General features: G+C 39.2%; 1 protein-coding gene and 1 pseudogene across 7 annotated transcripts in view; both read left to right on the top strand.

The window, feature by feature from the left end:
- NREP (neuronal regeneration related protein) overlaps nt 1-1958 on the top strand; it is a 28949-nt gene extending 26991 nt beyond the window's left edge. For all 7 annotated transcript variants that reach the window (XM_063665129.1, XM_054488668.1, XM_054488669.2 and 4 more), the window contains one exon: nt 216-1958. In XM_063665129.1, coding sequence (XP_063521199.1) covers nt 216-341 — 126 coding nt within the window. In that variant the 3' untranslated portion in view covers nt 342-1958. The remainder of the gene's footprint in view (nt 1-215) is intronic.
- Nucleotides 1959-8094: 6136 nt separating this feature from the next.
- LOC129037763 (U2 spliceosomal RNA) lies at nt 8095-8201 on the top strand (annotated as a pseudogene).
- The last annotated feature ends 4652 nt before the right edge of the window (nt 8202-12853 follow it).

Below are 12853 nucleotides of genomic sequence, written 5' to 3'. Positions count from 1 at the left end.
CCAGTGTTTAATTACTTTATTTCCTCACAGACCTAATATTTACATTCAGGTGAACTGTGTTTAATATGTAAACTCTATTTTGCAAAACAGCAAGAGTTCAAGGGTAAAATGTGGGCTGGGCAGGAAAAGCAAAATTTTAAAAAATGGTTTCAGAAGCGTGACTAATTTTGTCTTTTGTGTGTGTCTGTCTGTGTGTGGGTCTGCCTGCTTTGCAGGGAAGACTTCCTGTCCCAAAGGAAGTGAACCGCAAGAAGAACGATGAGACAAACGCTGCCTCCCTGACTCCACTGGGCAGCAGTGAACTCCGCTCCCCAAGAATCAGTTACCTCCACTTTTTTTAATCGTAACACCTCCATTTGTATTACATATGGTGTATGGGTATTGATGAGGTCATGGTATCATATATGGGATTTTTTTCTGTGTAAATCATCAAGTATAAGAAGAAACTATGGGACTCTGAGCCTTGCTTTAGAGAATTTACAGTGGACAAATAGGTATCATCAAACCAGTTTTTAATCATTCTGACTCAAGTGAAAATGCTCAGAATTTCACACTGTGAATCCACGTTTACAACCCTTACAGGTGGGCCTTCAGGCCTGGTTCGCTACAACAATGTCTTCCACAACTCAAACTCCCACCGCGCTCACACAACCGGTCCACTCCTGCCTTTTCACTCACACAGCTCCCGACTGCTTCTTGCAGAGGCTGAGAGTCCCCCCCTTTTTTTTTCATTTAGATGTAACAAACCTAGTAGTTTATGTTCATCAATTGTCTGTATATCTCTATATTTTATCCATGTACTCTTTTGATGTATAGAAGTAGTTTGAAACTCATTGTTTCCTTGTGGTAAGTGACCGAGATGCTGCCACAGGACCTGAGACACTGATGAATGGTGCTATTTTGGACTTTCAACATGCTCCTTGGCGAGGTAGCTCTGATGGAGTTATTTTTTATTTCCATGTTCTAAGAAGGTGTTGGTACTCTGTTTCCCTGAATGTTGTTCTCTAGACTGGATTGACTTGTTTTCCTTGTGTCTTCAGTGTGGCTTTCTTCCTCAGTGTTGTAGGTTGAGCGAATGCTACCAGAGTGTGAGAGACGATTGTCTCGTTGGCTGGCACTCACGGACATGCAGTCACGGTAGCGGGAGCAATCACAAAACTGTAATTTACTTACCAAATCTCTTCCTTTCCGTAGCCTCGCCTGCCTGACTTAGAGAAAGAAAAGCAATAATTTTACAGGCATTTTGAGGTGTCTCTTTGGGTTCTTTCTGTTTGAAAGGATATTTGTCGAAAAAAAGAGCAAAACCTTTTTAAATAAATTTCCCCTGAAAAAAAAAACCCAAAACACTGGCATCTGAGTAGGAATATGAAAATGACACCTTTTCCAAATATTAAATTGGAAAACAATGTCTACAAAATCATGATACTTTTTTAAAAGGCAGAGCATTCTTTTTTTGGCAATTTTGATAAGCAAGGTGTAGATTTACATTTTTGTCCTTGCTCCCAACGAAATGGATAAACAAAAATAAATTACCATCTACTCATGGAATGTTGTTGTGTTAGCCAGTCTGAAAGCCCACCTTAATTTTTATATAACTGTCTTTTAGCTCTTCTTTTGACAGGGCAGGCCTTGTTCTGAACTGTTTCGCTTCTGACTGTTAAACACCGATGACGCATGCACTGCACTTCTTCGTTTTCTTCTTGCTCCCCCATTGGCCTGAGTTTCTTGTGCATTACTCCTCTCCCTCCTTCGTTAGAATAGGTATATCAGCTGTGTAAATAGAGCAAGAAAACAGTATTCTGCATCTGTGGCATTTATGTAGAGTTGCAGTTGTGTACTGCTGAAAATGCAGGCTTTTGTAACAGTGTGATCTTTACTGATGCACTCATGACAAGTACCCAATGTATTTTAGCTATTTTAGTAGTATTTGTTCAATAAATACGCAAGCTGTAAGGTAACTGTCTGATTTGGCTCATCATTGAAGAGGCCTAGTTTTGAATGCCTTCTCTGGTTCTTGCTAATTCATGTGTTCCCAGAGCCCCAGAAGTCAGGCCAGCAAACCCAAGGGCAAATATCAAAAGAGAGAGAATCAGCTCTGCCTTTCATGCGTTTTCCCTTTTGACCATTTTATGAGATTAGGGGCTAGGCAGTGGCTCATTAAGATGGTATTTGCAGAGCTGCCTCTGGACACAAAGCAGAATTAGACCAAGATCCTTTTATTTCTACACTTTTTCTCCCTTCCAAGGCATTCGCATACACTTCAAAACTTACTCTTTCTCACTCCTTGCCATTAAGACCCACTCTGTGGTATTCTTTTTATCCCTGCCAAAAGAGATCTGACCTCACTTCTTCATGGAATATTTGCACTTTTCCTCAGACAAAAAGCTTAAACTTGTAAGGGGATACAAATTTGAGACAGAATTTAAAGTCATTAAGGCTTAATTCATGTGTACCCAGATACCTGGAACCCACCAGATGATAAAGTGATGATGAGCAGAGCCTTCTAGAGGTCTCATGTGACCCTGAAACCTGGCAATTCAGGGGATTCATGCACTCCCTGTGCATGAGAAATATCTTCTGGTTTCTCCTCATCCATTACAGGAGTGAAACTTTAACTTGGCTTGTATACAGGTTGCTTATTTTTCTGGTTGGGTTCAGATATTGGAGTTTCACCTCAACAGAGACTAAGGAACAGACCTCTGAGATAAAAGCCAGAGAGAGAAAAAAGAGCTAAAAGTAACAGGTAACATTGCCTCTTAAGTGGGAGCTTAGCCTCTAAAGAGTGGGCATCGGATTCTCTCTGAGAAATCTTGGGTCTTGATATGTGTGTTATGTCAGGAAGGACTTTTACATTTGGGGGTTATTGAGCTTAATTTGAAATTAATGCACATCTCAGATTTTGTTTAAGTTTCCTATTTACCCTCAACTGTTAATCTTATTAAGAGAAAGGAGCCTTAGGGCAGAACCAAAAATTCTAACTGCTTACCAGATCATTAGAATTTCATTCTGAAGGAAAATTCTTAAAAATGACACACCACCACCATTTTGAGTATTAACCTCTTGATATAATAAGGGAAGTCCTCCTTAAATTTAATTACCTTTCTTTTTAAAAATTTTTTTATTAAAAAAAAGAAAAGAAACCATCATCTGAAGACTTAGGTGGAGCTGGAGAATCTGCTCCCAATACAGGTTAGTCCATGGCTGTTTGTTTGCAGGATGCCTCAGTTCTTCTACTCATGAGCCTCTCCCTAGTGCTGCTTGAGTGTCCCCATAACTTCTGGCTTCCTGAAGAGCAAGTAATTCAAGAGAAAGCTGGGAGCAAGCTAAAATGCTATGACCTATTATCAGAAGTCACCATCATCTATCATATTCTATTCATTAGAAGCAAGTCACTAAGTATAGCCCACACTCAAGGATGAAGGAAATTAGTTTCTACCTCCTAAAAGGAATACCAAAGAATTCATGGACATATTTTAAAAATAGCACATGATCTGAAGTTGAAGAGCTCAGGGTAATTATAGGTCAGGGTCTGGAAGTAAGAAGGGCTGAAACTAGCATCACAGCTACTTCTTTCTATTGAAAATTGTTTACAGTCCTTGGAAGCAGCGTATGAGGAGAGCATCCAGGAACTATAATACTGGGATTGCATAGCCTCCATTTATTAATCCAAGTTCGATTAGACCCACTACTAATATTTACAGAATGTCATGAGAAGCTATAAAAACAGGGGAGCTGGAATAAATGATGTTTAAAGTTCCATCCAACTCTTTGGATTATGGAGGTTGCTGATGACTATTCCTCAGCCTCCACAAAGCTTGAAGTAATAATTGACTCTGCACTTTAAACTTGAAAGATTCGTGTGTAAGGATCCAGCAATGTTTTGTGAAGGGTTATAAGAATTGGAGAGATAGCTGGGCTCACTTCAGAAGACCCAGACTTTGATTCAAGACTGCTTTGTTCTCTCACCAGAGGCAAACATATCACCATGTTGCCTTTGGGAGGAGACTGCTAACAACCATTGAGCAGACATAACCTGGAGATTTGTTTTGCAATGTGTTGTATAACAATGTTGATTTAATTGCCTCAGGCGATTTCACATGAAAATCCAGGTAGAAAAGCGGAAAATGTAGCAACAGTGGGATTGGAGGTGAATAGCTGCCTCCACCTGTGGATAAGGCATGTCCTTTCTTTTATCAAACTCTCATCACCTCTTTTCTTATATCCTGTCTGCTTCATTTATTTATATCATCTGCTTGCCTCTGTTGGTATGGCAGTTAGCAACACTAATCTTCTGGTTTGGGGAGGATGGTGCTGCACTTATTTTCACCAACAAATGGCCAGGGGACCTTTTGCACTCATTTTTTGATAGCAGGAACACTTATAGGATCATGAACACCAGATTGGAATCGGAGGTTCCTCAATGCTACTCAAAACTTCTCTGCTGCAATTCCAACTCTACCTCTCTGGGCCCTCGTTAGAATCCTTTGATTATCCTCCTCCAGGGATTGAGATCACATGATAAACAATCTTGGATTCGGTCAGGTTAAGCTATATACAGGTATGATAAATTCATAATTTTCAAACTGAGGTATGTGTACCTAAGGCTTTTCACGGATTGCATGCTCAGGACAATTTTCAGGAAATTAATTTCCAGATCCTCTATATACACTATACTCTTTCCTTAAATTGATCTGCTGAGCATGAGTCTTTGTTCATACTGTTTCTTTTCTCACAGAAAAAAAGATATAGGGCTACCCATCCCAAATCTTAATACAATACGTTGCTCTTAATATGACACCAAAAACCTCAGATGTAGCAAACAGAGAAAAGGTTTGATGATTAATCATAACACCATAGAACCTTGGGCTTTTGCCTCTTATACACATGTTAAAGCTGATTATGATGTTAGATAACATAGAAATTGGGTGTTTGGACTCACCAATAGATTTTCAGAATTCAGATATATGATAAAGTGGAGTGATGGTAATAATGACAATTTTTTTTTTTACAGCTTTTTCTTTTTCTCTTCCTGACTCTTGTCAAAGAATTTCTTGCTCTTGAGGGAAAGCCATGGGAGAGTGAAACAAAGAAAATTAGTAGAAGGCAGTGAATGCCAAAAATGTCTTCTTACATATAATTGTAATCAATTATTTCCCATTATTGTCAATATCCTTCCCTAGGATGTATCTTGACTGGGAAAAAAAGTAACTTGGAAGAGCTAAGGCAATATAGATTTGCCATGCTGATTATTTTAAATGTAACCAGAATGCCTTTTGGGAATGCCAAATTTTTATAAGATGCAGTAGACAGATAGAACCCAAGGATAAAAACTTTCACATGGTTCTTTCAGATGTGATGTGCATTCATTAATAAAGTTGTCAGAACCCATTGTATCAAACCATAACATGAAACATTTATTCAATTATATTCAATTCTTGTCTTAGTCTGTTTTCTGTTGCTGTAACAAAACACCAGACTGGATAATTTATTTTAAAAAAGAAACATTTGGCTCATGGTTCTGGAGACTGGGAAGTCCAAGAGCCTGACATTGGAATTTGCTCAACATCTGGTGAGGGCCTTCTTGCTGCCTCAAATTGTGATAGAAGGGTGGAAGGGCAAAAAGTGCATTTCAATTCAGGTCCCTCCTCTTCTTATAAAGCCTTGCGTCGCATCATGGGGTCTACCCCATCAACGTATGAATTTGAGGATTAATTTTTCAACATATGAAACTTGGGGAACATACTCAAACCGTAGTTGTTTCTACCATTTTATCTTATAACATATTTCTTGTTTAATCATTCTCCAAAGCCAGTCAGCAGTATTCAATACCCGTACATAATTTCACTAGAGATATACCATGCCTTTTATCATTTTCCTGCTTTATATGAGAAATAGTGTATTGGTCATCTTGTTTTTATAACTTAAACATGGAAAAATCAATTGTATTAGATCTTTATCTTAATTGTTTTTAGTGATCAGTTTCACAAGATATACTTTTAGTTCTCATTGATTTTTATAATATTCCTCAACATAGCTATTTGAATTGAAAAATGAAAAACTTTTTCTGACAGAAAGTATACCTGATTTGGCTGACTGGTTTGACAGTGAAGATTGGCCCTGCCAATGAGGTTTTATGACAGATATTTTTCATAAATGAGCTAAATCTGCAACTCCAAATTAGTGGCAATACATTTAAAACAAGAAATAAGATCAAAGCATTTTATCAAAAAGCATTGTTTTGGCAAACATGTAATAAAATTAAAAATTTGTTTGATTTTCCTGCCATTTCTGGTGATATGGGTTTTAAAAGGTGGGCGTAAGTACAAGTGTTACAGCACAATTAACAATAATTTGATAAATCTTAGTAAAGCTCTCTTGGTATACTTCCCAGAAATTGAGAAAGTAAATTATTCAAATTGCTGGAGAACAAATCTCTTTGCTAGTCAGGTGCTTCCTAGTTCACTATTTAAAAGAAATGAAGAAGGACTTTATCAAATTGTCATGTGCCCGAAGATTAAAAATATTTTTGCTAACAGACCATTATACAAATGTTGACATATAACATAGAAGGAATTCAAAGAACTGAATTACATTGCTATAATAAAACACTCTCAATTCCTTCAACTTACATCTATAAAAACAAAAAAAAATATAAATAGAATTGATACTGACCCCTTATTTCAGCAGTAAGTAATGTTCATCTACAGATAAATGAACTAACTGAAAAAAGTTTATCATCTCATTAAAGGATGCATTTGCAATATAATTTTACTTTTTGTGTTTAATAATATGTTTATGTTTAATCAGTAGTGTATTGATAATAATTCAATTGCACAGATTTTTTTAATGTTCAGAGCTTTATGGTAACAAAATAAAAGTAAAAAATTGAATTTAGGTATATTTCAATTGCAGATACATGTGATAGCGTAAGCAGTATTTTCAAACAAAATTATGTTACACTAAGGTAAAGTTCTTTGGAGGAAGTTGAATAAAAATTTAAGTTCAAGTAGAAAAAGAAAGTCAGATTTCTAAAAGTTATGGAAGTATTTGTTTTTAAAAATGGAATGATGGTGGGTTATCCATTGTCGTGGTGTTTAGATTCAACTGTATACATTATAGGAGAAATTCAACTTTCATTTTAACATGAAAACATTTATAATATGCCCCAAATTACATCCTTTAAAGTGTTTAAATTTATGATGAAAAACATTACTATTCACAAAAATTACATGACGGAACATACTTTAATACAATTCTTATAGAGGATATAAAAGCAAAAGAGTTTGAAAACTTCTGAGCTAGAAAAGAAACCTAGGTGTTTTGAGGAAGTCACTTCTGGACAGAAATACTTCCCATCTAGTCTCAATGCCTGAAAATTGCTCCCATTAATTCTTTTTGATAGAAGCCTTGAAGGGCACTGGACATTAATTTACTGTACTGCAGGGACCAAGACCCTGAGGAAACGGCACCAGTGAATTCTGATGGGGAAGGGAAAGAAAGGTCCAGACTCCCGGTCAGAGGTCAAGCAGGACAGGCTGGATGGCTTGGAGGCACTGACCACACGGGAGTGATGAAAGAGGGTCCCAGAGAAGATGTCTTCCTGGGCTGCAAGTTCAATGAGTGTATAAAAGAAAGATCGGCAACTCTTCTTAGAGCCTTTACATCATTCTTCCTTGACACAGTCAAATCTTTTTAGTGCTACTTTTTTTTTTATTTCTCCAGATTCTTCATCATATCTCTATCCAGCATATTCAAAAGGGCTGAGTCAATTATTCCTCCCGTAGGAGAAGGGGGCACAAGTCAGTGAGAGAAGTGGGATTGTACCTCAGGTCACAACCCTGTAGTACTTGAGATCCCAGTACACCTAAGAAAAGCCTATACAGCAGCAAGCAGCTCATGAATCAGGGCAGAAAAAGTGTCATCTTTTCCTTTATTGCATGTCTCCATTAGGCTTCCTTCTGAACATAACTTTATAGAAGGAATGTGAAATTAATCTATTCCCCTTGCACAGTACATGGTGCCATTAATGCATGGCTTAGCTATAACCAGGAGATCCATGTGGCTATGTGAAAGCCTCATAGAAAGAGAATTCTAATCGCTTCTTGGCCTTTTGGCTAAGATCAAGTGTAGTGGAGAATTCTAAGAATGCATTAATTTGCTGATTTCAAGTTGAGCAGCTTTATTTATTAGCTGCAACCTTTATGAGCGCAAGGCTGCTATTAATTTCCGCCAACACATTGGTCCCAGCTGAGCTCAGGTTTGCACAGAATGAGCTGGCTCTTTCTCCAATGCAACAACCTTTCACATCCTGCTCCCCTTGTCCTGTTAACAACCTCAGTTCCTTTAGGCAGTTTTTCTGTGACTGGTTTTCTGGGACTTTCACCACCACTATTGCCCTCTTACACAAACTCTTGTTTGCGACTGACCCAGCTTCCTTTTAAAAATGATAGCTGAGGCCTGGAAGGAATCAATGACAGAGACATCCACTGGAGGAACACACTGTATAGTGCTGTGGTTGTTAGAGAGTTCTGAGACATAACTAAGTAGAAGGGAGTTATGAGTCCTATTAATGTCTAAACAGCTGCTGTAGAGCCCCAGGTGCTCTATTCTACCTATCACTGGGTAGTCCCAATCCTGAGCCACGTCTCCATTAGGGTCCTATATTAGTCTGTTTTCACGCTAATTCAGGTAATAAGGAACTACCTGAGATTAGGTAATTTATGAAAAAAAGTGGATTAATTGACTCACAGTTCTGCAGGCTTAACAGGAAACGTGACTGAAAGGCCTCAGGAAACTTACAATTATGGTAGAAGGCAAAGGGGAAGCAAGGACCTTCACATGGTGACGAGAGAGAAAGAGTGAAGCAGGGGAGTGCCACACACTTTTAAACCATCAGATCTTGTGAGAACTCTATCACGAGACAGCACTAGGGGAATGGTGATGGTGAAAAACCATTAAAAATTACCCCCATGATCCAATCAGCTCCCATCAGGCCCCACCTTTTAACACATTGAGATTACAATTCCACATGAGATTTGGGCAGGGACAAAGAGCCAAACTGTATCAGCTCCTAACTGTAGTGCTGGTCCCATGGCACCCTGAAAAAAGGGGAGACAGTCACTTCTTTTCTTGGGGGCCATAGACCATGTCCTGTTTTCTCTTTTCCCTGGGCTTTGTGACAATGTAAGTGGATATCTGGGAGAAGGGAGTAGGCAAGGAACCTCATCAGGCCTACTTAGGGCCTGTCTCACTGGCTCGTTCCTTAAAATCCCAGGGCTAGTTTCTGAAAAGCAAATGTTTCTCACAGAGCAGAGGAGTGCTGCTTTCTAGGACAGAGAGGTAACTGGAACATTCCAATTTGTCATTAATAGCTAGGATTTGCTTTGTTGGATGTGATAACGAGGGGGTATTTGATGTGAGTTCTTGAGGAGGACAATTAGCTCAGAGGAACATTAATAAAAGTGTGATAGCAGCACCCAGGAAGGGTGTGAAAAATAGCTGCTTCCTTTTATTGCATGTACAGGACACTTGAGGGGTTGTCATATATATCATTTCACATATGGGCCTTCCACAACACTGTGAGGTCACCATGCTTGTCTCAGTTGAGGGATGATTAATTGCTCAGAGTGAAATATCTTATCTAGGATGGCAGAGCTAATCTTTACCTTTTCCATGCTACCACTTAGGAAACCTAACCTTGCCATTCAAACTTCCGCTTTTTTCATGACCTTTCTTACGGTATTAGAAGAAACATTAGAAACTAAGAATAGTAGTCTCCAGAGAAACAGAACCAATAAGATTTATTATAAGGTACTGGTACACACAATTATGGAAGATGAGAAGTCCCATGATCTGCCATCTTCAAGCTGGAGACCCAGGAAAGCTAGTGTTGGTGTTTGAAAGCCTGAGAACCAATGGTGTAGATTTCAGTCCAGGTCTGAAGGCCTGAGAACCATGAGTACCAATGACAGAAGACTGATGTCCTAGCTCAGTCAGGTAGAAGGAAGATGATTCCAAATTCCTCTGCTTTTTTGTTCTATTCAGCTATCAATGGATAGGATAATGCCACTCACACTGGGGAGGGCCATCTGCTTTATTCAGTTTACCAATTCAAATGCTAATCTCTTCCACAAACACTCTCACAGACACACCTGAAAAGAATGTTTAATCAGACATCTGGGTCCAGTCAAGTTTACACATAAAATTAACCACCACACTTCCCTCACATGTAAACTTGCTCTCAAAAAGTATATGTAATTCTTTCAACATAAGAACTGAAAACACTTGTCCTGGTTTTTATAAATGTATTTGTATAGCAGAAATCTTTCAACCAAAGAATAGGATGCTAATAGTGAGATTTCAGGCATCAAAGATGGGAATTAAGAAACATGGGGCAGGATTTTACCACTATATACTTGGCAGAGAAGTTGTGTTCTTCTCTGAGCCTGACTTTCAGTGGAGTGGTGTCGGCCAATTGTTCCTGGGCAGGAGCACTCATGGCAGAAGAGCTTTTTCCCCTGGATTCCAGACTTCTTCGGTGTATTTATGAAGTGGATGTGTGCACCATCTGGTTGGGACATCTGTCACTGTGCTGATCTGCAGGGCTGATTGAACTAATCTGGCTGGTTAGGTGGCTGTCCCCATTCTCCCTCACTACTCCACACAGCTTCCTCCCAGAGTGATGTGGCAATTTGAGCAAGAAGGCCACTCCCTGGTCAAGGACACCTATCAGCTACACACAGAGAAACTTCTCTGGCTTGTTTTGTTGAAAAACTAATAGTGGACAAAAACAAATGACCTTTTACTTTTTGAAGGAAGGAATTGAAGTGACAGTTTTTTGTTCTTCCATGTCCCATACTATGCCTTTGTAAGGCATAAAAAGAGACAGCCTTTGTCCCAAAACTCTAGGCATGACAGAAGCAGCTATTCTCAAAGCTCACACCTGACTCCATCTCTGATATGGTGTTATCTGGGCTCCATCCTCTCTAGTCAGCCTGCATCTTTCTTGTTCTTATGGTGAAGTGGGGAGAGGGACTTTGTCCTGCTGGTTGACTTAAGACCTTCTTCTGATAACAGGCATCAATGCTACAACTCCCACCTCAGTCATCTTCATAATCTCAGGCCAATGGGTATTCCTGACGCTTCTCTTTCTAATAATGAAATATCAAGAACAGAAAGCGTTATATATAGTGATTCTGAGAATTACCAGTCTTTCCTCCACCCATGATTATTTATGTTAAGGAAGTTAATGATGATAACTCTGGGCCAGCCAATGATGTTTACATAGAAAGTATCTGATTAGATAAGGCATAAGTCACTACCTGAGCAGAAAAATGGAAACTAATGTGGGAGGGATTTTCCCCTTTCTGCAGTCCTACATGATTTAGCTAGAAGTCAGAAGCAGCATTGGCCCTGCTCTTAACCAGCTGCTCTTTTATCTTGACAAGATTTTTTTCTCATTTGTTGTATAGGAAGAATAATACCTGCTTGGAAAGGTGTGCTATGAGAATGGAAGGCATGTTCCCAGAGTGGTGGGTGTGTGGGTTGTGCATTTTTCTTGACCACTAAATGAGAGGTGAAGGAATGAAGGATGGATATGGGAAAGGGTGGCAGGCCTGTGGCAATCATCCAGGTAGACAGCCTAGGAGATGGAATATGGGAAAGCTCAAGATGGTGGAACTGACCATCTTGGGCAGGAACAGGAAAGAAGGCAGAAAAAAAAACTTCAAACAGGTGACATTGTGTGTCAACTGCAGAAAGTCCTTTGGGAGATGAGGAGAGGAAAAAATAAAAACAAATCTACAACCTGCATCCAATTTTGTTCTTGTAAGTACATGGAGAAATAGAGACAGAAGGCCAAGAGCACGGGCAGCTTCCATGGGCTGGGGGTGTGTGGAGTGAGGAAGCAAATGACAGGAAGATCTTCCCTATTCCAGAGTAGGTGCATGTCAGTATGATGGCCCATGAAAGTGATGTGGAAAGCCTGGCTACTGCTCAATTTGATGAGCCCTGGGGGCTATGTTTTGCCATCTTATTCCTATAAACAGAAAATTTGAGGAGGGTCTCACACAAGTAGAAATGCCAAGTTCACTTTGAGCATTAGCGGGAGAAACAGGACCAGAATTTTTGGGAAAACTATGAAAGGAACAACTAAACCTATTTAAACCAAAGCTTCAGGAGTGGGATGATGAGTGCAGAAAACTTTAATCATCACAGATAAAGCATCTTCTTGGGAGATAGTCTTTGGTTAAAAAAAAAAAAAAAAAAAAATTCATGTAATTTCAGTCATGAGGAGTCTATTCCAAGTGTTGGAAGATCATGGCACAATAACAGGGCAGCTGGGATGACTGGCATTTTCAAGAACTTGGTATAAAAGGATTGGAGCTGAGCAGGGTACCTGTACCCAGAATACAAAGAAACTACCTGGGATGATAAAAGAAGCAGAGGCACTAAAAGGACTTATGGGGGAAGGAGATAGATAAGGAGTAAAGGTGATGTATGCAGAAAAATAAACCTCAATAAAGACAGAATATTCACATGAAGATCAACAATAAATCCATAATTAGAAGGTGGCTCCTGTTGAAGAAAAAAGCTGGGAAATATCAGCCATATCAGGGAGTAAACCAAGCTCTTATTCTGGGAAGAAGCCAACCTGGAATGAGTAGAAAAGGATGAAAGTGCCCTAGCAGAAGTTGCAGCAGGTAGAATATCAGGCAGAGGATTTCAGGAAGAAAAAAGGAAAATGAGAACCTGTACTCAGCTTTTCTAAGGGCAAATTAGAACTCAGGATTAAGAAACTCACTCAAAACTGCATAACTACATGGAAACTCAACAATCTGCTCCTGAATGACTA

The sequence above is a fragment of the Pongo pygmaeus genome, chromosome 4 (assembly GCF_028885625.2).
Source record: "Pongo pygmaeus isolate AG05252 chromosome 4, NHGRI_mPonPyg2-v2.0_pri, whole genome shotgun sequence".
NCBI lineage: Eukaryota > Metazoa > Chordata > Mammalia > Primates > Hominidae > Pongo > Pongo pygmaeus.
This window is presented reverse-complemented; position numbering and strand designations above follow the sequence as displayed.